General features: G+C 33.9%; 1 protein-coding gene across 1 annotated transcript in view; it reads left to right on the forward strand.

Annotated features, from left to right (window-relative positions):
• The first annotated feature begins 129 nt into the window (after positions 1-129).
• LOC111050170 (lysine-specific demethylase RSBN1L) overlaps positions 130-25,551 on the forward strand; it is a 31,315-nt gene continuing 5,893 nt past the window's right edge. The window contains exons 1-9 of the mRNA XM_039441728.1: positions 130-524; positions 1,378-1,493; positions 4,646-6,019; positions 6,869-7,057; positions 9,514-9,654; positions 11,166-11,305; positions 17,391-17,530; positions 18,977-19,116; positions 24,860-25,010. Coding sequence (XP_039297662.1) covers positions 353-524; positions 1,378-1,493; positions 4,646-6,019; positions 6,869-7,057; positions 9,514-9,654; positions 11,166-11,305; positions 17,391-17,530; positions 18,977-19,116; positions 24,860-25,010 — 2,563 coding nt within the window. The 5' untranslated portion in view covers positions 130-352. The remainder of the gene's footprint in view (positions 525-1,377; positions 1,494-4,645; positions 6,020-6,868; positions 7,058-9,513; positions 9,655-11,165; positions 11,306-17,390; positions 17,531-18,976; positions 19,117-24,859; positions 25,011-25,551) is intronic.

The raw sequence follows: 25,551 nt of genomic DNA on the forward strand, positions 1-25,551 counted from the left end.
CATTCATAGAAAAATGAAATTTTATTATTTACATTTTTTGATTGATTAACTTTGGTTGAAGCTATTATATTATATTGAGATAATATTTTTTTCTTAGGCGCCATTGCCGCAGGATAGAACAGCAAGTACGAGCAACAGAGATGAGAGAATCGTATGTTGCAGTGTCTCAGTTGCATTCTGCTTCTAACATGTCAAAATACTAGGCTACATAATATGAAAACAATAATTTATTTGTGAATTTTTCTCAGTTATTGGTTTATTTGTATGTGATTGTTTATCCAGTGTTTAATTCGTAAAATTTACTGTAATGATGCAAATGAAGTGATAAATTACAACCTGTCAAAGGAAAATAATGCGCCATGATTACAGTACGAACTCTTGTTGCTTGAGTTCGAAAGTTTCATATTTACTAAAATTATTAGACTTTGTAGAAAACATTTCAACAGTTATCAAATTCAATGTTGGCTTTGGAACTAAGTTATCATTCAATTTCAATTGTTTGCTCGTAGAAGCGTTTCAAACAGGTAAGTTTGTCCACTGTAGGTTACTTCTAGGCTATCGTGATAGGTCACTTCAATTCTAAAGAATTAGCCTAATTATTGTTGAGATTCGATTTTTCCTGACTGATAATGCCATTAATGCGTATTCATTAAAAATATCTTCACTGAACTAGACTGAAAATTAATTTCAAATTCGTCTTTCAATTTGTCACTCTGTTGATAGAGATTCGAGCTACCTTGAACAATAAGCGTATGATAGTGTGGAATTAAAGGCGGCAATGTTCGTTTCTTTCTTAATTTGTGTTTCATTAATATGAAACCAACAATAATTAGACGACGGATGATATTATCGTCTAGACATGAAACCGCTACAAATAATAGAAAATTCAATATTGAAAATTCATTTTATTATTACAAACTGGGAGAAAATATTTATTTTTGTTCAATTAATTACTATTGGTTTTTATTCTATCATTCTAATTCAAAATAGCACTGTATGGAAAATGTATTATGTTTGCTGTCCGGACAAGTAAGTATACATGCAGTAAATCCGATCTTCCTTGTTGCTAAAAGCACTGTAGCAGTACGCCTATACGGTGCACTTCCAGTAGAAACATTGCAATCGTTGAATTCATGAATAGGAAAAATTGTATTGTTCTTGGATGCCGACCAATTATATTGATAGGTTGAAATAATTCTTCTGCTTAAAGCAAAATTATTGTGGGTATACAGAACACGTTCTAGTGTCTGGTTTTTCACATTCTCTGTTTTCTTACAATTTATAATAGAAGAGGCTTAGGTAGTCTTTAAATTATTTTAAATCGTTGAAAAAACTTTTTAACCTTGATGACTGATTCATTGCTTCATTTGTGTCTAGGTGTCAGGAGGAAGGAGTTACTGAAAGAAAATGTAAATCATCACAAAGATCGTAATCGTAAAAAAAAAATTACAACAAAGGTGCCAAGAATGTCATCTGAATCTAGAAGTGGAGAGGTATGAAGTTTTATAAATCACTATATATTTTTATAAAGCTTACATCAAATCAAGCTGGTTTTTTTCCTTAATAATAGAGATTTTCGCGAAGAAATTTTATTATTTTAATCAAACGTACATTATGCCTGTACCTGCAAGGGCCCTATCAACCGTGAACGACAGAGTCTCGGAGACAAAGTCTTCCACGGCTAATAAGGACGGACGCTCTGTCGCTGTCATTGTTCTCGCTCCCTCCCGAGCATTTTTTTCTCGCTCTGTGCGAAGTGCCATTTTTACAAATATACCATTGGAATTTATATAAATGATACAGATCACGTTTTTGATACGTATTGCAGATTTTCTTGATACTGAAGAATTTATCGCATAATATAATATTTCCCCTAAAGCCTAAACTACGATTTTTGTGAGAAGTTGATAATGTGATATAATACTAGGCTTACTGATTGTTAACAAACACTCCAGTCGTGTATGTTCATCAATTATTAATATTGAGGAGATTTATCTAACAAATTAAATGTATGTTGTTGAATTACACGCGTAATAATGTAATAATCATTCCATCCATATATCTCATAATGATTGAGACAAGAATATTTTTGAATGGAAATATTTCTTTTTTATGTCATCTTTTGTAGAACAATGAATACTACAGAAATAGGCCTACTCCAAGATACCACTAGAAACATGCATAATCCACTTATTTGTCAAATAACTTCATATAGCGCGCTTCAGAACTGTAAGTCATTATAACTCTCCTCTAAATAGAGTTCAGAGAATCTTTAATCATTGTTCGGAGCACTTGGATGTCTTCTGATGCCCTCCAAATTCCGTAAGATATCATATAATTTGGTTGGGTCTTGGGTAGCATGTGATCTGTCTTTTTTGATTGGTGCTCTAATTTTATCCCATTTTCTATTATTATTTAATTAATAATTTCCTTTAATTTTTGGTTCTACACAGACATTATTTTTCTCTTCATTTTTCCTTCTTTTTATATTTATGATTCTATTTTGTTTAATGATTATTCTCATAATCTATTATTATTGCTTATATCATTCGCAATTACTTTAGTTGTCATTTGTATTCATTCATAATCATTGTATATTTCTTTCATTTTTTCATCCTCTTTGTATTTCATTTAAATTGTTCATGTTCAAAATATTGTATAGTATGGAGGAGCCAAATGGGGTTTCACCTGTTGTCTCCATTAATAAAAATGATAATAATAATTATTATTATGTAACTCTTTTAAAATCATTTTGTAAATATTGTTAGTTCTGTGAACTTTAGGAGCACTATCAAATGACTTGAAAGTCCAACTACCCCTATTCCGTTACCTGCGAATCGGGTTTGAACGAATTATTCACAGTTGGGTGGATCGCTGCTTTGAGTTGTGACTAGGAATAATAATCCCGTCAAAATTGGTCGCACAATATCAATTATAGACAATGTCTATAGGCCACATTATTTTTGACATTCTCTGTATTCAAAAGTATCACTTGCCAGTTACAAGCCACTCAGTGTCGTCAGTGATGAGCTTCTATCACTTATACAAGTGGATATTACCGGAAATGACACTTAACTAAATGAATGTAATCCTGCAGAAGAGAAACTTGCTCTGACTATCAGGTTGGTAGAAAATATACATCACAATTTTTCTTTATTGATTTAATTTTACAGGAATTGTTGTAAATGGGATTTGGAGCTACGATTCAGATTTCTTACTTCTCGTACACATTTTCTAAAGGGGTGAGGGGTTCAGCAGAGGATACAAATCGAACCGATACTGAATACCAAACACTCAAGTCCAAGAACGGGAGTGGGTGTGAGAAGATGATGACTATCTGTCCTTGCTACTGGGGCAACGCATGCGCATAGGGTTCATTTTCGGTTTTTATGGGACACCCAGTGTATTTCGACTAATAAGCGCCATAAGGCTCAATGCCCAACCAGTCTCCTCGGACACTTTGTTCGCCAGTTTCGGTGTCCTGCTCACGAATCATACCGGGAGATCAACCTGAATCCTTTCTCTGGTGTCAAACAAAACATGAAGTAATATAGTCAACGAACTAGAGAAATAACCAACTTGATAACTATTTAAATATAAAATATAGCGTGCGGCAGTGAGTAGGGCGGTTTGGCAACACTGGAAATGGCCTATTGTTGTTGTGCTAGGGGACCGCGACTACCCCATCTATTGTTTTACCTTTCAGGTATTGGGTAACAGAAAATCTATTCACAGTGTCAAAGTCACAGTCTCATCAAGGGCTATTTTACGACCATATTTTTTAGGGTGAAAATGAATGTTTATTCACAGTGAATACTCAGCTATATTTTAAAATTTTAGAAAACTTTCTTCAATCTTAATTAACTGGTTAATCCTGATTACCAAAACATATTTTTTAAACAAGATGGTGTTAGCTATCACACCTCCGGAAATTCAATTACTGTTCCCGTGATGGGATTGCAGATCACTCTTTTGAGATACTTTTCGTGTATTGTGTGTGAATTCACTGGTGCCCAATACGTGAATGGTAAGGCAGGAGAGGTAAGCAGTCGCTTCCCTTAAAAATAGACTATTTGCAGGTTTACCAAATCACACAATTCACTGCCGCATCCGTTATACTTTTTGAAGTAAACATGTCGTGAATCTTCCACTTCCTAGATTTATTTATTGTAATAGCTCAAACGTAATACTGCATAATTATATTGCATTGTTATCTTTATTATTCTTATCTGAATTATATTTATTGTTATGTACACGTTATTTTTCCGATCCTGGCTGAAATATAACAGTCGTAAGGTCCATTGACGGCTTAAATTATATATTCAGGTCAGTTGGGATATTCTTGAAAGGGACTCGCCACCAGCCTAACTTTTACTACTAAATGAAAAACAAACTGTAGTCTTAATATTCTAATAGGTGGGTCGGGATGTATCCCAATTAATAGTTCGTTGTAAAAAACTGCGTAATAAATAGGCTACATTTAGTATTCAAAAATTCTTATTCTGAGATTATTTTATTACTTTTTTCTGAGAATGATGCCCACACAAATCCTGGGTAGAATAAGGAATAATGTTGAGAGATGTCACCTAAAACTTAATCAACTGTAATAAAAATGATTGTAACTATATGACTTTTTGTGTTGCAGTTTCCCAATAACAACCAACCGGATGTGATTGGTAAACCTCTTTATGAATCGAATTGTGATGCCAATAAACTCGGGTACTATCAGCCGACAAAAAGTGAGAACAAGTGTGATAGTGACTATGTGAGAAATGTGAGTGCAAATGGCAATGTGACCGTTGGCCGGGTGGCCCCTCCCCCTCTGGCAACGCCAATCAATAGGGTGCCTCAAACTTTAAAGAATAGTTTTAGTTCAGAAACAATTATGAGCAATAATAGTGCACTTACAAGTAGCCATGTAAATGTCAAAGAAATGTGTATGGACGTCGAGCTTGCCAGTAACAAGCCAAGGCCAGATTCATGTGTTGATAAATGTAAGGATTCAAGTACAAAACCAACGAATGCCAGTGATGACAAATCTCATCATAAAACAGATCCTGGATCCCATTCCAGAGAGACAGGCAAATCCAACAAAGAAGCTGATATTCGTTCAAAATCCCAAAACTCGCATTCATCTATTTCTTCACAAAGTAATTGCAAGACGCCATATTCTGTCCCATCTACTACAAATGGTAATGTCCTACAAAACATCAGCAGCAGCACTAGCAACGGACAAGCTGATAACAAATCAAAACATTACCACTCTGATAAATCCAACCAATCTAAGGATAAGCACAAGAGACATGCTACCAGCTCACAATCATCGAGGCATCACTACAGCAGCAGCCACAGCACTCACAATAAGAGTTCGTCGTCTTCCTCATCTGCTTACAAGAAACACGAACCAAGCGACCAAAGATCTGAACATGACAAACAGAAAAGGCCGTATGATTCTCATGTGGACAGAAATTCTCTCTCACACAATAATAAATCATCGCGCGATTCAAGCAGCAAAGATAAGTCGCGGGAGGTGAGTAATGGGGAAAAATCTCGCGATTCAAGCAGCAAAGATAAGTCGCGAGAAGTGAGTAATGGGGAAAAATCTCGCGATTCTAGAGACAAAATCCGTGAATCGAACGACAAGGACAAATCATCGCGTGACTCTCATGACAAGAAGCCTTTTTGTCACAAGTGTTACAAGAGATCAAAGAATAAGAAGGCTAGTATTGGTGTGCAGTGCAGGAGGGACAAAAGCTTGGCAAAATACGTCACTCATCAACGCAGTTCTGACAGTGACAGCAAGAAAGAGAAGATTTTTCAACAGCTGAAGCATTACACCAGTAAGCTGCCGAAACCCATGCCCAAGTCTGAGTTTGGTCTTGAAGAATTGAAGTATGGCAAGTACATCAGTATTGAAACCTATCCCAACGGCGGTGCTTCAGTTGTTCACATGTATCAAGATGAGATTCAGTCATTGTCCACTCAAGAAATGGATGAGTTAGCGTCTGAGTATTTCAAGGTAAGTTGGTTTCAGCTTGTTAAATATTCATAAGGATTGTTTATAATACAGATTTATTATTTCATGTCCTCCCAAAAATTTTTCTAATATTTCAAATTTCAAGTTCAAGGCTAGAAATATCCCAACTATTATATAGCCTACATCTATGTAATATGCTGAATTTGATAATATTTATAGTACATAATTCTTATTCAGTTGTATCAACTTGCGAATACCGTTAGCCTACAAGTATTGTGGAATGAATAATAAATTTGAAATTTGTGTTGTTGACGTTTACATTGACTGTCAGACTGTCATTGGTATTGGGAAAGCGTTTAGACATAGAAAAAATGCGTCATGGTACATGAATATTAGAAATAATCTAGGCATAGCTACAGTTACCATAAATCACCAATAACTAGAAAAGGAAAATTTTAGAATACATGAATATTTGAGACACGGCAATCTCTACCAAAAGCTCAAATTGGTGCGTTAGCCTCTAAGGTCCTTTTAAAGAATGTTGCTACAAATGATCTTAAAGCTACATAGAATTGGATATATAGAAAAATAACTCCTGATATAGAGAGAAATTGATAATTAAATTACTGTTGTTAGTCTATTTTAAAGTTTTAAGTAGCATCAAACTTATTAAAGCCGAAAATATTCATTTAAACCATACAACAGCAGATAAATTAAATTTAAAACGATATGCAAAGTTTCCTTTTCAAGTTATATTTCTTTATATTATGTCTTCATTTTATTATCCACTTATTTTCACATTAAATGATACACAAATCTTATGAATGATTGTGTACTGTTCTATTATTATCCATTGTCCATTACATTATGATGATTTCTCGTTACTAACAGGTTGTTTTTGCCGAGGATGAGAGAGGATTCGCTCACCATGTTATGGGCATTGTACATGACTCAGCTAAATATCTTCCTGATTTGTTGGATTATATGGCAGAGCATTATCCAACTCTCACTGTCAAGAATGGCATACTTGGTAGAAACTCCGATATAGAAACTACCATCATGGCAAACTACAAAGAACAGGTAAGGTAATTTTTATATTAAGAAAAAGACGTCTCAAAATCTTATGGTCATATGGCTTCCCAATCAAATAATTTCCAAAATTGAGGTAATGTATTAAAATGCATTTAAATTCGAATTATGTGGAGCATTTAATAAACATTTAAAACAATTTATTGTTAGCATATTGAAGGCAGCCTTGGGAGTGCACAGATGATACCCTAGCCACCAACTTTGCCTAGAATTTCGAATTGTCATGACAGTCAGACAGCTATATAGTAGAAATCTCATGAAATATATCAGCAATCATAAAATAAATCTCTTCACACCACATCAAACGAATTATATTTTTAGATATTCACATGGATTGTCTTTTTTCCATTAGGGCTACTCTTGAATATAAATGAAAATAAAGATCTAAGTAACCTTTTAAAAAGTGTTCACTCACAACATGTTTCGGCTATGATGCCATTCATATCAGTGATAAACACTTGATAATGACATCATAGCCATTCATATCAGTGATAAACACTTGATAATGACATCATAGCCATTCATATCAGTGATAAACACTTGATAATGACATCATAGCCATTCATATCATGATAAACACTTGATAATGACATCATAGCCATTCATATCAGTGATAAACACTTGATAATGACATCATAGCCATTCATATCAGTGATAACACTTGATAATGACATCATAGCCATTCATATCAGTGATAAACACTTGATAATGACATCATAGCCATTCATATCAGTGATAAACACTTGATAATGACATCATAGCCATTCATATCAGTGATAAACACTTGATAATGACATCATAGCCATTCATATCAGTGATAAACACTTGATAATGACATCATAGCCATTCATATCAGTGATAAACACTTGATAATGACATCATAGCCATTCATATCAGTGATAAACACTTGATAATGACATCATAGCCATTCATATCAGTGATAAACACTTGATAATGACATCATAGCCATTCATATCAGTGATAAACACTTGATAATGACATCATAGCCATTCATATCAGTGATAAACACTTGATAATGACATCATAGCCATTCATATCAGTGATAAACACTTGATAATGACATCATAGCCATTCATATCAGTGATAAACACTTGATAATGACATCATAGCCATTCATATCAGTGATAAACACTTGATAATGACATCATAGCCATTCATATCAGTGATAAACACTTGATAATGACATCATAGCCATTCATATCAGTGATAACACTTGATAATGACATCATAGCCATTCATATCAGTGATAAACACTTGATAATGACATCATAGCCATTCATATCAGTGATAAACACTTGATAATGACATCATAGCCATTCATATCAGTGATAAACACTTGATAATGACATCATAGCCATTCATATCAGTGATAAACACTTGATAATGACATCATAGCCGAAACATGTTGTGAGTAAACAATTTTACAAAAGGGTACTTAGATTTTTATTTTTATTTATCTTCACATGGATATATTTTCCCTCAAACTGACTCAACTATAAAAATGAAACCCACAAAAGCAATTAGAAGAAAAATTGAGAACTGGATCAAGACCGCAAATGTTGCAGCCAAAATATTTCAATTCTATGAATTTATTTTTGTTTTATCATTCTATTTATTTCCCCCTTACTACCTAAAGGTTGTCTCTCAAACAGAATTTAATTTTATATGATGTCCTGTACTGTATTACGTCATTTCTCATATATCTTTTTTTGTTTTAAAAATTCTGCATAGAATATTTTTTTCTCCAATTGTAGTATGTTTATGGTATCAATTACTTCAATTTATCATGTTTTGTTATGTGTTTGCTAAATTTTTGTTACATATAAATACTTTTTGATTCCATTTTTTGTCATTGAATGCTTACTGAATATGCTTACTTAATAATTATTATATTATTATTTAATCAAAGTTCTCGTAAATTTATATTTATTTGGCAATAAATTTGATGTTGAAAAAATTGTAACTTATGTCATTTCACTTGCTGATGGAGGGGAATGGATTCAAATTAATGTACAATATATATAATATAATACAATTATTATATTATAATATTGTAAATCCGTGCTTTATGATATTTCTTTTTGAACATTACCCTTTGTCATATTAAATTCAACTTCATTTCAGCTTAATAAATTCAATTAAAAAAAGCATTTGATAAATATATTTATAAAACTAAGGAGTTCATTGTTGTAATTTAAGAATACAATTTAAAGGCGTATGGCCTCTTCCATTCGTTGTGATGCTTTCCGATTAAACCACCCAAATTGTTTTTCTCAGCTTAAAGTTCCCAAACTTTTCTCAGCTCAATGCTGAGACCAGTTGAGATAAAAAATTAAAAACAGCTGTTGTTTTGCTCCAAAGATATAATTAATTAATTGTAAATGAATTATGATTTATGTTATTTATAATAATATATTCCATTTCAGGTATACAAAACTTGCTGCCATGGTACCGTACGACACGGTCCTTTACATCAGATAAGTCTTGTTGGAACAGTCCACGAGGAAGTTGGAGGCTATTTCCCTGACCTTCTTGCGAGGCTAGAAGCCAACCCTTTCCTCAGAATGGTATTTATAGTTTTTTCATCCATTGAAACTTAGATTTTTGACACTTAGAAACGGTTAAGGCTAATGCAATATACTGCTCTCGAAGATTGACTGTTTGACTGGTATTTTAAAAGTTCTAGAGAAGTTATATACAGAAGAAGTTGAGTAGAAGTTGAGTAGTACAGGTAGAAGTTGAGTTTCTTTATTTTATCGGTAGTTTAGTGCAGAGATTTGAAACATGGAAATTGTAACAAAGGCATAATTTTTATTAAAATAAAATAATAGGACAAGTATAAATTTCGAAACGAGAACACCCATAACGATTCATGCCTCTGACAATATACATTCATATTATTTTTTTATTTTCATCTTTAATATAATAAAGGAAAGAATTGGCTTATACAAATACGGGATAGTAAATTCACGAATGATGCATCATCACGTCTTATTTACTGGACTGATTGGACGTTTTTTTTTTTTTTTAATTTAGTACATAGGCTCAGCTGAGGTTTAAAAATTTTTTATTGGAGAAGTTTTAAAATAACGCCAAAGATCCGCCCAAAATCGATGGTTTTATTTAGCTGGAAAGAACCTGAAAGTCTGTATTTGACATGAGGAAGCAAGCTCAAATGAAGAATGCAGGCAACCGAAGTGAGTGTACTGTTATCAACTCTGTATGATACAGCTGGGGCTTGACGGTTTAGTTGAGCAAAGCGAGCCTGCAGACTAGTCTTATATAAATTTGCCTGCGATTTTCATTTGTGTTCATAAATAGACTATTAGTCCTACCCAGTCAATGACTCGGATAATATCTCTGTAGTTGAGTAATATTGCTTTCTTATTATTCATATGTTTTAATTTTCAATAAAGTTTTGGAGTTTCTGAAAAAGTATCTCACTTCAAGTTCTATTTAAACTAATCAACGAATACAATTTTTTATTCATACGGGATATGTTTCCCTATTTTCGGTTTTACTCTTCTGAACAGATATTACAGATCATTACAGTACGTGTAACTTACAAGTGTTACCTTGTTTGACTCATACTTATTACCACGACATTTATTTTCACGGTAATTTTTGTAAATTAACTCATCGTAATTTTTATTGTTATACGGTCAGGACAATTATGCCGCAGTCTGCGGTTTTCATTGATTTTCACTTCTTTTTTTTTAATTGAAATAGATTATTTGTACAATATTGAGTTTTTCCTTATTTCCAAACTTGGGTAATTATTTACCTATAACTTAACAAATTTATTATTAGTAAATTGTAGATTGAGTAAGAATATTAGAAATCGAATCAGTCAAACCAGTCAATCAGTCGTGTCATCAAATTTAATAAAAATAATACTAATAATTCCGTCTAATTAAACTATCAAGTAGAATAGAAATAAAGTAACATGTATGAAATGTAACTGAGCAGTTTCCAAGTACTATTTCTATCTCATGAACCTAGCTGATCTGAAAAATTCGCTTCAATTTGTGCTGTTTATTGTTGATTATATATTTATGTATTTTTAATTTTTTGTCAGACTATGCCGTGGGGTCCGCTTTCCGTTGTTCAGATGGAAACACCACAGGAATCCAACGATGGTCCCATTCTTTGGATCCGACCTGGAGAACAGTTGGTTCCCACAGCTGACATGAATAAATCACCCTACAAGAGAAGAAGGTAGGCTACATCACATTTTCTAAGTTTTAATTGAAACCGAATGACAGCCACTTCTTAGAAAAAAATACATAATCTTACTTTCAAAGTCTCAAATATATTGTATAATTCCCTGCAAATGTTTAATTTAGATGATAAATTTGTAGAAAAGTTTAATTTTGTTACAAGTAACGAAGTAACATAGACATTTTATATCCTGAGTAAATTTAATAGATTATTTACTATTGGGTTGATTGAAATTTATAAAACGAAAACTTTATAACGGGACTCAAAAAGGACTTTACAACTTTGAAAATTTATATAAATCTTATTAAACAAGGTACAGAGCTGGTTTTGGTGTTGTTTTAAAGGAAAACATTCAAGTTTTTTACATTAAACTAAAGATGTTCTATGTGACTTCCGTTGGTTATCCTGCAGACATCCCATCGATAGTCGATTTCTTGCCAGACTCGCATTAGTATTTCAGGTGTAACTTGCTCAACAGCAGCGCAAATCCTTGCTCTAAGTTCAGGTAGAGTGGCTGGCAAAGGAGGTACATACACCATTTCTTTTATGAAACCCCTCAAGAAATAATCCAGCGGTGTTAGGTCTGGGGAACGAGGGGGCCATGCAATTGGCACATTACAGCCAATCCACTGATTTGAATAGCGGTCATTAAGAAAATCCAGGTCAATCAGATAGTGTGGTGGTGCGCCATCTTGCATAAAGAAAACATTTTGTTCTCAGTCATCCTCATCAATCTGAGGTATCGAATTTTTTTGCAACATATCAAGGTACACTATGCCGTTGATGGTTCTCTCTTGGAAAAAAGGGGCCGTACACTTTCCTCTTACTCAACGCACAAAAAACGTTCAATTTAGGGCTATCACGCACATGTTGCAATGTTTCATGCGGATTTTCACTGCCCCAAATCATACAGTTATGTGTGTTAACTTTGCAACTTAAATGAAAAGTTGACTTGTCAGAGAAGATTATGTTGTCCAAGAAGTGTTCTTCATCATCATCATCATCATCATCCAGTTCAGTGTTCATTGAATCCAGTCGATCCAACAAATTCACACAGAAGCTCCTACGGGCAATGTTGTCAGTGTCTTTAATTGCTTGTACGCGTAAAAGCGAATATCGGTATGGTTTCAAATGCAAACGTTTTCTCAACACTCGCCAAATTGTCGATTGTGGGACTTGAAGCTCTCGAGATGCACGCCGGGTCGATTTTGCTAGGTTTCTTGACAAAACTTGCTCAACGATTTCTTCAGATGTGCTTGGACGACCCGAGGATTATGTATGTTTTAATGAACACCTTGTTTCTAGAAAAAATTTATGCTTCTCATAAATTGTAGGCCTACTAGGAGGATCTTTAGTGTACTTGGTACGAAAATTACGCTGAACTGTTGTCGCAGACTTCGATTCTTCAAACCAAAACACACATCTAGCACGCTCGGCTCCAGTGAAGGCAGCCATCTTTGACGTAACTGCCGCTAGCGCTTGTGTGGCGTGACCAGGCACTAGCGGACTACGTGAGTCAAAACTTGTAGTGTTTTCCTTTGAAACAACACCAAAACCAGCTGTGTACCTTGTTTAATAAGATTTATATGCATTTTCAAAGTTGTAAAGTCCTTTTTGAATCAGCCGGTAGAATAATGAAAAATATTTAATGCCAATTGTAGCTTTAGGTTTTAGAAAAGTGGTTTTGTCAAGTGATGGAATTGCATGGGGTCAGTCTGGTTTTGTATAGTGAGATCCGCGTTATAATGGCAGTGGAGAAAGATAGGAGAACAGCGTTGCCGTTCTCTGCCTGCCACTGCTTTCTATAGAAGATAGTTGATACCGGTACATCTGAATTGATATTAACTGTTCTTTCTTGTTAAAAATGATCAGTTATATTTTATTCGTCGAGAAATTTTTTTAACGATTTAATAATAAATTTTAATAATTGAGATGAACTTTTTTGTTAATTATTTATATTTTTACATTGTTGAAAAACAATATGGCAACGTTGCGGTGATAGAAAAGCGGTGGCGCTATCTGCTTTGTCAATTGATATACAAGGATGACTACACCAATGATAATCAAATATTGCCATTATAAATTGGATTTCACTTTGGTCATTGCTCTTAATAATTTAAATTAAATTACATTTTCCAATAAAGGATAATACATCTTCAAATTCATTATTTCCTATACCTACAAGTATTGTGCATATGTGGATACTTTAACTCATTAACTGCCTTGCCATTTTCATCTGCCTTATTTGAATTAATAATGTCTTTTGAATAGAATCAGTCCTATTAGAATTGAAGTGGTTTATCTGCATTTAACCACTAGACTTAAATTTGCTTTTTCAATAAATAAGTCAGAATGTGTCTGGAATAAGGAAATTTTTCCGTTGTCCTTCATTCCGGACCAAATGTTATTCAATTATACTCTTCAACTCTTTAATTAGGCTATATATTCTGATTTATTTTTAACTACTATATTATTACCCGAGTATAATAAATATTCGTGTTTATTGGTAGACTTTAAGTTTATAGGTTAATGTAATATACATTAATGTATTATGGACATAAATATTATTGAATATAGAATACAATAATAGTAGTTTAATAATAATTATTTATCTGATTGCCAATGAATTGCAACCAGAGGAGTTTATTTACAAAACATATACATAATAATTATAATATAAATACAAAGAAGTTGCTAATATTAAACTTAGTCCTAAAAATGATACCCCATTATAATGATAGACCTATGTGTTGGGGTGATCATAATATTCTTTTCTAAAACATGAACCAGTATTTTTTAAAATTTAGTTAGTACTTTTTTTAAGCGTATGGCAGTTTTGTCAAAATTGAGAAAATTTCACACTATAAGTGCACGTCAAGGGTTGAAACGTACTGTATTGCCTGGGGACTGGCTACAGTAGAGTCGTCAGCCTCACCCAGGTAGGCACGTCTCTCACATTCAAATATGATGTGGTGCACTGTCTGCTCCATCGTCCCACAGTCACATAGTGGGGAGTCTGCAAGTCCCCATTTGAAAAATGATGCATTACATCTCCCATGTTTAGACCTAATTCTGTTAAGCGCCACCCAGATGCGCCGGGGAAGTTCAAAACTAGGAGGCTCAGTGCCTGAGAAATAGCTCTCCGGCATTCCTGGGGGCGCTTCCTCTCTCCATCTTCTGGTCAGATAGAACCTCTCGTCTCTTAATTGCTCTGCCATCCTGATCGCTGACGTTCTGGACTTGAGCTCCCTCCTATTCAAGTCTGGAAATGTCCTGATGAATGGGGAGTAGTTGATTGGAGCTTATTCTTCGATAGAGCCGAAGGAGAGCTTGTGCTCTGCGAAGAGGAGGTGGGGGTATGCCTGGGATCCAGGAAACTGAAGCTCCTGAAATTATGCGCATCGAATTGTTCAGTTGCACATCTACAAGGTTAGTATGACAACTGTTGATCCAGGATGAGGCGCAGTACTGAGCAGCAGCATACACCAGCCCCAGACTAGAGCACCTTAGAGTCGAGGAGGAAGAGCCCCAAGTTGTGCCACATAGTTTACGAATGATGTTATTTGTTGTCTTCAACTTGGCTGCTACACTCCTTGGGTGCTGGTTGAAGGAAAGAGTCCTGTCCAGGGTGATGCCAACATATTTCGGGAACTTATTATGTTTCAAGGCAGCACCATTCATTGAGACCTTCAGCTCAGCATTTGCCAGTTTATTGCATAGATGGAAGGCTGATACTTCAGTTTTCCCAGGGCTGGGGCATAGCCTCCATGTAGAACAGTAGTCTGCCAGGACAGCTAAGTAATTGTAGTTATATAAGTGGAAGTTGAGTGATAGAGGTAGAAGTTAAATGGTAGAAATTGTTAGTATATTATAAAAAGATGACAAAAAAGTGACATTAATCTGTCCTATATCCTATTTACAATGAGCTCCTCGGTCTGGTAAGTTCCAGTATCATATAACTAATTTATTACTGTTCTTTTAAAGCTATCTATATATTTTGTCCTTTGCAATCTGTGGGATTCTATTGTAAATTCTAGGACCTAAATATTCTATCGATCTATGACCAAAAGCTGTGTTCAATCTTGAAACGTGATGAAAATTCGGATTGAAATACCTCATCCCAGTTTTTACTCTGGAAAAACAGGGCCGTGTCGTCTGAAAATGCTATTATTCTTCCTCTAATTTGAATGGAACACAACTCACTTACAAATATAAGATATAACATTGGGCCTAAAATCGTTCTTTGTATAAACTTGACGTACTGAAAATTTGACGAATTGAAAACTTGTCAAATTGAATACTTGATTTAGTGGAAACTTGACAAAGTAAAATGTGCAGCCAGCATCAGAAACCGTGTTTTAATGTTGATGCCACCAGCATCGAAAACCATTGCATAATCTTCAAGTCGTTACATAATTTTCACATTTTAGTATAGTTTTGAAAATAATTCATTGCAAAGAGGCCTCTGCCATGAGATTGATTGTGATGCTGTAATTGAACTTGAATTTTAAAAAACACTTTTGAAGTGAAAATACACTTACTTTTGTAGTGACGATCGTTTCGACCTGTTGTTGGTCATCATCAGACTGTGGGAATTCACTCAGATGACAAGGCTATGTGTGGTAAGGGATGAAGGTGGTGGAATAGGTTGTGGTGGGGGTTGGGTTGGTGGATACTTAGTGAGGCGGTAATTTTGAACTATGGACTATTTTGTCAAAGAGTGTGTGGGAAGAGAAATTTACTTGATCATTTAGGAGACTGTTGGGAAACTGTTTTGTGTGGTTGTAAATCCTCCATATCTCACAAAAAAGCAGAAAACTCAATGTATTGGAACAATACGAAATTTACAACCACACAAAACAGTTTCCCAACAGTCTGCTAAATGATCAAGTAAATTTCTTTTCCCACACACTCTCTGACAAAATAGTCCATAGTTCAAAGTTACCGCCTCACTAAGTATCCACCAACCCAACCCCCACCACAACCTATTCCACCACCTTCATCCCTTACCACACATAGCCTTGTCATCTGAGTGAATTCCCACAGTCTGATGATGACCAACAACAGGTCGAAACGATCGTCACTACAAAAGTAAGTGTATTTTCACTTCAAAAGTGTTTTTTAAAATTCAAGTTTAATGTTAACAGTGAAAAAGTATGGATATACAACAGAGATGCTGTAATGTTTACATTATAACCTAATCTTAGACAAAATTATTTTCTTCTCGCATTAATGGAGTTAGAGAGGAATTTTAAGTGATCCATCATCGTTGGTAAGCATCTGTTTTGGAATTGATTTCAATAATTCCAGATAGTCTGGAAATATATAAGATTTAATGTTGTTTTATAAATGATTGAATTTTCAATTGTATTTGTACGGCCATATCCTTGCTTGATCATTTTATTATATATTATTAATTGTGATATGTAGTTGTTAGAATATGTGAAGATTGAACTATTCAATATTTGGACTGATTAATAACTAAATATCACCACGATTCTTCTTCAAGATCTCTAATTTTCTGCATATTGTTCAAACTAAATTTAAATAACAAAGTTCTGTAAGATCTTATTTCACTTACATTGATAGATGTTGAAATTTGTTTCCTTGTTATTTATGTTTAGTATTATCAGTCTATCTTCTCGCCTTGTTCCTCACATTATAACACGGATTTCCTTTGACTTCCTATAACTTGACATGAACACTCATTACACCTGTTCCTTCCTGCACATAATTTTCATCTTACAAAGTCAATAAAAATATTGTTTGTAACTCTATCTGATTGAATACTTTTGTAAAATATTTCCATCATTCATATTATTGGAGTAGTTCAAAGTCGGAAATCTCTCACAGCACATATTCAAGCAATCAAGTCAAGTAATAACCTCAATGTGAATTAATATTGAGTATCTTGTTTTGGGTTCTCTTTCCTTGGAATTGTGTTTTGGAATGTAATTTCTTGATATGATTTCATCTGTGATTTGATTGTATTTGATCTGAATCTCTTGATATTGTTTTCATCTATCTATCAATGTGTCTTATTACTGAACAAGAGACAATAAATATGTTCTTTGAATTACAGAACTGGGATCAATGAGCTTCGAAACCTTCAGTATTTACCTCGTTTGTCTGAAGCTAGAGAATACATGTTTGAGGACCGAACTAAAGCTCACGCTGATCATGTTGGTCATGGCTTGGATCGCATGACCACTGCAGCTGTTGGTAAGTCACACTAGTAAAATAGGCAAAAACAGCAAAAAAGATCCCATGTCTAGTTTCAGTCCAGCTTCTTATGGCACAAAAACAGGGTTTCGTGGGCACTTTGTGAAGATGGAAACAGACCCAAATATTCTGATTCTAGGGTATCTCAGGATATCCAAACCACTTGATGCGCACTTGGGGGTCGTAACTGGGCCGCGTAATAGCCGATTCAAAATGGCGGATCCAGCATTAATTAAAACGGTCATAGAATGGTTACCATCCATGATAGAGACCTCTAGTAAACGCGAATCGAATCACAATGAACTATTCTACCAACTTTGTTATTACACATTTTCACCTAAAACATGATTTTATCCTACAAAAATGCACTTTTTCAAAAACATTTAATTTTTTTCTGAATAACTATTTTCAATGACAATTTTTGGATATAATGTGCCAAACAAAACTTCTTTGAAATAGAATTAATGATCTAGTCCCGTTCGTTCCAAGCTTTTATCACCTTTTGTTCTGGAGTTATGATTTTTTTTATTATGTCATTCTAGCCCCTGAGCCAATTAACTATCATTAAAACTGAACGATAAAATCGATTTTTTCACGACTACTTCATGATAAAGACTTGAAAATGGTCTCAATCTCTTTGTTATAACTAGACAAATAACGCGGCCCAGTCGCGACCCCCAAGTGCGCATCAAGTGGTTCGGATATCCTGAGGTACCCTAGAATCAGAATATTTGGGTCTGTTTCCATCTTCACAAAATGCCCACGAAATCCCTTAAGTAGCCGTACTGTTTAAATAAACTTGCATATTTTTGCCAGTACAACACCAATAACTTAGTTTTAACTAAGGAAATAATATTAGCCAGAGGCCATTAGAGAAGTAGTTCATTCTCTTTCTATTCTATTATCATCTTCTTTCTTCTATCATCTCGTATTTATTCGGGGCTACCGTTAAACCGGGGTCACTTTCTCCCAATTTTGGGTAGTTTAAATTTTAGATAGCTTGCAATCAATACTTATGTTGATACAAATCTCTTGCAATATTTTTTATTGTATTCTGTAATATTTGAAGAGTATTTTTTTATAAAAGTTAGACCGGCAGCACTACGTAGACAGACTTCTCGAAATCAATTATGAAATTGAATTCGTAATGAATCACATAGGTTCCATTATTTGTAACTTTCATGAAATTCATCTTGCAAAAGTAATTATTTAGGAAATTCACCATCAGAGTGACCACTGTATTCAGAATGTAGAATTTTTCATGAAAAAAACACTATAATATGAAAAGTCATTATTTTTGAATTTATTTTTTCTCCAACAGAGCCATACATCGAAAACTCTTTTTCTTACATACTTTGTGGCGGACTATTTTGTTATAGGCTATTTGTTTATCATGAGGAAATTAATTGAGACTTCATTCACTAATGACATGTGATCTCTTTTCAGGTGTTCTGAAAGCTGTGAATGGTGGTAAAGAGTATGATTTCAATCGAATCACAAAGGATGTGGTGGCGTTCTATGCTGCCGATTTTTTCGAACTTGTTGAAAAATTGCAACTTGATCTCCACGAACCTCCAATCTCACAGGTAAGGTTCTTCAGGAATGCAATGGTTCTTCGGAAATATTAGTCATTTGTCTCCCATATAATCGAATTTTGAAGCTAGGAACAGCGCACTTACTTTTGGTCGCTACTTGTTTCATTACAAATTCAAGTCTAACTAGATAATAATTATTGTATTCATATGAATTTGAGTCTCACTGCTCATCATTATAAGTTGTCGTTTGAGTTATCATGCAACTGGCAATGATGAAATAATAATTGAAAGTTGAGTTTTGTTTCGGACAGCATATTGTGTTATTATTTCATTCTGGAACAATATTACATGTCTTAAACTGCTCAGTATTTCAGCATACAGAGTGTTTATAAATACTCCCCCCGATATATTTTAATATTTGCAATATGTGCAATGTATTTTGTAGTTTGTCAATATATAATATAGTTTGATGTTTGTGCAATATTTCCGCTACAATCCGCTAGGATTGGTTGAATGTCATTGTACCTGATCGCTGTATAGGCTGCAAAGGGACTCATAGACAGAGAAAATAGAGCAGTTGAGTTACTAGTAGCTGGAGCTTCTCATCACGCCAATTCTCATCAATATCCATGCAGACTGATGTTTAGTTTATGGAAAATTTTCGTAATTAAATCACTGCCTACCAGTAACCTGCCGTTACTACTCTCCTCGTCTTTAAGCCGCTTAAAAGGGCCAATGACAGCACTTGCTATGCATGGCCTCGGCGTTCTCCTGACCTAACGTCATACCATTTTTACTTTAGTGGCTTCATCAAGGATAGTGTTTACGTGTCTCCGCCACCAACTGACCTAGAATTTATTAAGAAGCTTGTTTGAATTACTGAATATTGCAAAGAACTGTGGTATGGAGTTGATGTGTGCCTGCCATGTAACAAATGGTGGTCATATTCAACATTTATACGGTGCTCGATAAAATATGTTCAGTTACTTTCTATTAAAACTATAATTAAAATTTTACAACTTTTATACCTATAAGTTGAATGTGAAATAGTATTAAGAGTTGATACGCCGATATTCATGATAAATTTATTCATTTATATTCATGTTCACCAGCAATGATAAATCGATTTTATAGTTTCTAGATTGTGATGTGTTTATTGTGTTTAGAATGATTTTCCAAAGAGAAGAGATATTTGTACTGTAATCTCTTTTGTTAAGGCTACCTTGTTTCTCTATTTCCAGAGCCTCTCGTACAATCCTAAACCGAAAATCTTGAATATTGGCTATTTGTTTAGAATTATTAAAGTTAATTTTGAATTTTGCCCTGAATTCTTTTCGTGGTTGTAAAGAGCTGAGGTTGATTGCTTGTTTTTTATGCTCAGTTTGTGTTCCTCTATCCTTTTTTTTTTAAGATTACGTCCTAAAGACTCCAGTCATGGAGTATAAGACAAGTCATGTTATTACATAATAATTCTAACACTAAGTAGTTCAACCTAGTTTAGGTTTGAAAGGAATTCTTGTACACTATAAAAAGCTCTATCAACTAAATATTTTTTAATTTGTTTTTTGAAAATCTTCAAATCATCATTACTTTTCAAGATTTGAGGTAGCTTGTTATAAAATTTCCTACCAATATAATCTGGTTTTTGTTCAAATAACCTACTATTGTGACCCATTATATGATAATCTGCTCTGTTTCGCGTATTATACTCATGAACATCTGAATTCTGGATCACACCACTCGTTTTCACATGCATTACAACTTCATATACATACAAAGATGGCACAGTTAATAGACCAAGCTTTTTAATAAAGGCCTACAAGAGTCTAACCTATTCACTTTCTCTATACATCTGAGTGCCTTCTTTTGAATCTTAAACACCCTGTCCATATTTTGTTGAGATGAATTACCCCATACTAAAATAGCATACCTAATATGAGATAGTATAAGTCCATGGTAAGCAGTTAACAGTAGTTTTTTATCATTCAGCCTAGCAAGCTGCCGCAGGACAAATACCCCAGATGATATCTTATTACATATCCTCTCAATGTAAGGATGCCATGTTAATTTCCTGTCCAATAAAATTCCCAAGAATGCTACTTTCTCTTCTTGGTCTAATTCATTTTCCTCTACAAACACATTTATTTCTCTATCCTCTACTGAATTATATTTACTTTTGAATTGTAGGAATTGACATTTCTTACTATTTATTGTTAATTGCCTTTGCTTCAAGAATTGGACAATTGACTGTACTCCAGTAAAAGCATTTATTTCTAGACTATCTAATAAATAATTGTTAAAGATCAGCAAACAACAGAGCTCTGTGATCTTTTAACTCTTTTGGTAATTGGTTCACATACAACAGAAACAGTAAGGGACCCAGAATTGAGCCTTGAGGTACTCCAGCCTGGACCTCCAGTTTTTGAGATTTAATTTTTACTATTTCATTCCCATCCACCTTGGTAAGCTCAACACACTAGTTTCTACCTATGAGATATGATTCAAACCATTTTAGTTCTATACCATTCACACCTACAGTTTTTAGTATTTCCAATAATATTCTATGGTTCACACAATCAAAAGCTTTGGATAAATCAAGAAATATTGCGGCTGCCTTCTCACCTGAATCTATTATATCTATTAGTCTTTCAACAAGGGATACTATTGCAGTCTTAGTAGATTTCCCTTTCTGGAACCCATGCTGTTCATCACATATGAAATTAATTTCTTCCAGGTGCATCAATAGCCTATTTAAAACTACTCTTTCAAAAATTTTACTTATTACATTTAAAATACTAATGGGTCTATAATTTTCAACTCTTTCAGAATCACCGCTCTTGAAAATTGGCAAAATTTTTCCTTGTTTCAGATCATCAGGGAAAATACCCTGCTCTAGTGAAGTATTAAGGAGATGCAATAAAGGGTCCAGTAATTCATTTTCACATTCTTTTAAAATTTTGCTTGAGACCCCATCCAATCCTACTGTTTTTTTGTTATTCAAATTTTTTATTATTCTTGACAACTCATCTCTTGATAATGGATGAAATTTAAATACCTTTTCAATTGGCTCAGCATTTAATGTAGTTGTATTACAAGTATTAGTGTTCAGTGACTTTTGGAGATTATATGCAACCTGTTTATAATACTTATTGAAAAAGTTACAAATGTCTATACTATCATCCATATAATTTCCATGTTCATCGATTATCCTAGGGACAATAGTAACTGTATCTTTTTGAGCTGCTCTCCTATTTCTATTAATTACCTCCCAAACAGCAGAGTTAAAATTGGTACTAGTTGTTAATATTTCAGCTGTTTTCTTACACTTAGCTTTCCTCACTTCTTTTGCATAGTTTTTCTTTAGACATTTGTATTTGACTTCACTCGGAACATCCCTCACTAATTTAAATTCCTCATAAGCTTCCCTAACAATATTTCTTTGAGTAAGAATATCTTCAGTTATCCATTCATCTACTTTGTTCAATTTACTTTTTACTCTGACTTTTTTTATTGGACAGCATACACTAATGTGAAATCTTAGAGTATCAATGAATTGCTTATATTTGTAATTTAGGTTACAACTGTTATAAACACTACTCCAATTTTCTTGAAGCAGTTCCTGCTTCAAACAATTTATATTTCCTAGCTCATATTGCTGAATTTCTTTCACAAAAGTTTTTTTTCTGCTTGGATTCTGGCCCTGCAACTTAACATCTAAAATTTGATAGTTATGATCTGATAGATCTGAGCTACCAACCTGACATTACAACCTTCTATATTTGTGAGGATATTATCAATAATTGTCTGTGAAGTTCGAGTTACTCTTGTATATTCGTGGACCTTAATTTCTAAATTATTCATATTAATAATATCTCTAATATCCTCTGTCATTTTATCCTGCCTGGCAAAATCGGTATTGAAATCTCCTACTACTATAACATTTGTGAAACGAGCGGTTGTAATTTTCAAAAGTGTATGGAGCAGCTCACAAAATTTTTGCCAGTCTCCATTTGGTGACCTATAGATACCTAACACTGCTACCTCAAATCGATCATCAATTTTTAACCTTAGTCCCGTCACCTCTAAATCCATCTCAACAGAAAATCTCTTAACAAAATCCAGTTCATAAGTTTGGGTATGTTTAGCATTGCTAGTGAATATACATACACCACCACTTCTATGAGCTATTCTACAAAATTCTGATCTCAGTGAATAGCCTGGAATCCTAACTTGATTTATTTCCTTTATTTTTAAGCCATGCTCTGTGAAAATAACAATGTCAGGATCCTCCTGTTTAAGAAATACTTCTAATCTGTCAATTTTGTTGCGAAGATACTGAATATTTTGATGATAAATACTAAAAACCTTACCATCTTGTGCTACTCTATCTCTAGCATTTGTAGCTATTTCCCTTTCCCTGTTTTGAGCCAATTTACTAAAAAATCGTTATTTGTTTTTTTGACTGTTTTTAAACCAGAGGATTGCAAACGGCTTTCAATCAGCTCTGCCAATCTATTACAAAATATTACTTTGCCAGATCGATTTAGATGCAACCCATGATTAGTGAAGTTATGTCTTTTCAGCCTTTCATTTAGAAAACAAATCCCCAGTTGTTTAGAATTCTTATTTTTTAGGCTGTTGATTGTATTATGGATTGATTTGTTTGTCGAATTGATTGCTTCATTTAATTCTGGCCTATCAAACCTATTAGGAATAGTACTTATTATTAAGTTTGTTTTTTTGCTGAGTGGCACAATTTCCTTGATTTTTTCTGTTACTTGAGGAAGATGATTCAAGTTAGGTTGAAATTCTTCTATTTGTTTGACCTACATACATATTGTCACAATTATTCAGGCAAGGGATGCTGTAAACGCCTTGATTTTCTAGCTCTAATCTCTGAACGGGCTTCTTTAGGAATTTCGAAATAGTTTGGAAAGGTTTGTAGACAGGTTTGATTTGATGTTTTTTCAGTATTCTCCCGATACGGTCGGTGGTACCCTTGATGTATGGAAGGGGGACGGTTTTTTAAAATGCTTTCTTTTCCTTGAGTTTTTCTTCAGGTTTGGAAGGTGTCAGTTGTTTTTACAAAGATTTTTCATTACACTTCAGTATGGATTTGATTGTCTTGATCTCTTCTTCTTTGCTTTTTTCATCGGTGAGATGGATAGATCGATAGATTCAAGTGAAGATATATAGAGTAGTATAAAATAATATCAATATTTTGTTCAAGTGTAAACTGTTCTTAATTGTTAAACTATTTTTCGAATCAGGCAAAAATCACTGCAACAAAAGAGCTATTCAAGTAATATCATGCCTTCACAATGGCCTTTCAGTAGTTTATTAGAAGATTGAATCAGTAAATTTCAAAAACAATTCAGAAACGTTCCCAGAAATCGTGCAAGAAACATTGATCATTAATATCAATGCTTGTCAAATGACTTGAGTCCTCTGAAAATTTCAGACCTTACTTGTTGAATTGGTTGAAGGTCTACTATTCAGTACTGTATGTCCAGTTTGCTCAACAATATCTCGTCAAACATCAATGTAAAATTACGAAGGATTCTTGCCGTGCTATTGTAACTATTTTATAAAATAGCTGTATCTATAGTAAATTAATTTATTATATAAGTAATGTTCAAAGTTGTAATTAGTTAGTATCCGTTTACATAATAAAATTGATAAGGTATTACAAAATAAGCTTCCAGACAGTTTGTTTTACTTGGTCGTTAATGCTCTTTTACTGTGGGCATCAATTTCAAGTTCTTTCTAATGTAATATTTGTTCATTTTTCTAGTGTGTCCAATGGATCGAGGATGCAAAATTAAATCAGCTGAGGAGAGAGGGAATCAAGTACGCTCGAATTCAACTTTGTGACAACGATATCTACTTCTTACCTCGCAATATCATTCATCAGTTCAGGACAGTCTCAGCTGTTACAAGCATAGGTGGTCTATTTATTTATGTTCTCCATCTTACATAGCTATTATTTACACATTCAACAATGTATAACTAGTCTAAACCCAGAGTGTTAAGCGCCGCTTGCTTTGTTTAAATTTACCGTCTTATTCAATATTAAAAATTAAATTATTTGTCAAATGAAAATCAATACTTTTAAACATTATTTAATCTCAAAAAATGCCACTGAATGCCGAATTAACTTGATTCAAAGAGGCCAGATGAAGTTTGAAACTATTTTATAATTTCCATAATAGCGGGGAAACGTTGGAAGCAACAGATTGTTCCAATTCATTATAAATGCAAGATGACCCAAAATAACGGGAATTTTGAAAAATTCAAAATTGGGAAGGTACACTCCACGGGACACATTATTCAGGGTCTGTTTCAAGGTTAGAATGGTTTCGTTTTATGAACAGTTGTAAATAAAAACAGCTGATCTCAATTTGCGTCCCCTAATGTCAGTACGGAAAGTGTCCATTTCCCTATTACTTCCAGTTCTGTGTCTTTTAGATGGCATTTCTCCATTAC

This window comes from Nilaparvata lugens, chromosome X, assembly GCF_014356525.2.
Source record: "Nilaparvata lugens isolate BPH chromosome X, ASM1435652v1, whole genome shotgun sequence".
Classification (NCBI taxonomy): domain Eukaryota; kingdom Metazoa; phylum Arthropoda; class Insecta; order Hemiptera; family Delphacidae; genus Nilaparvata; species Nilaparvata lugens.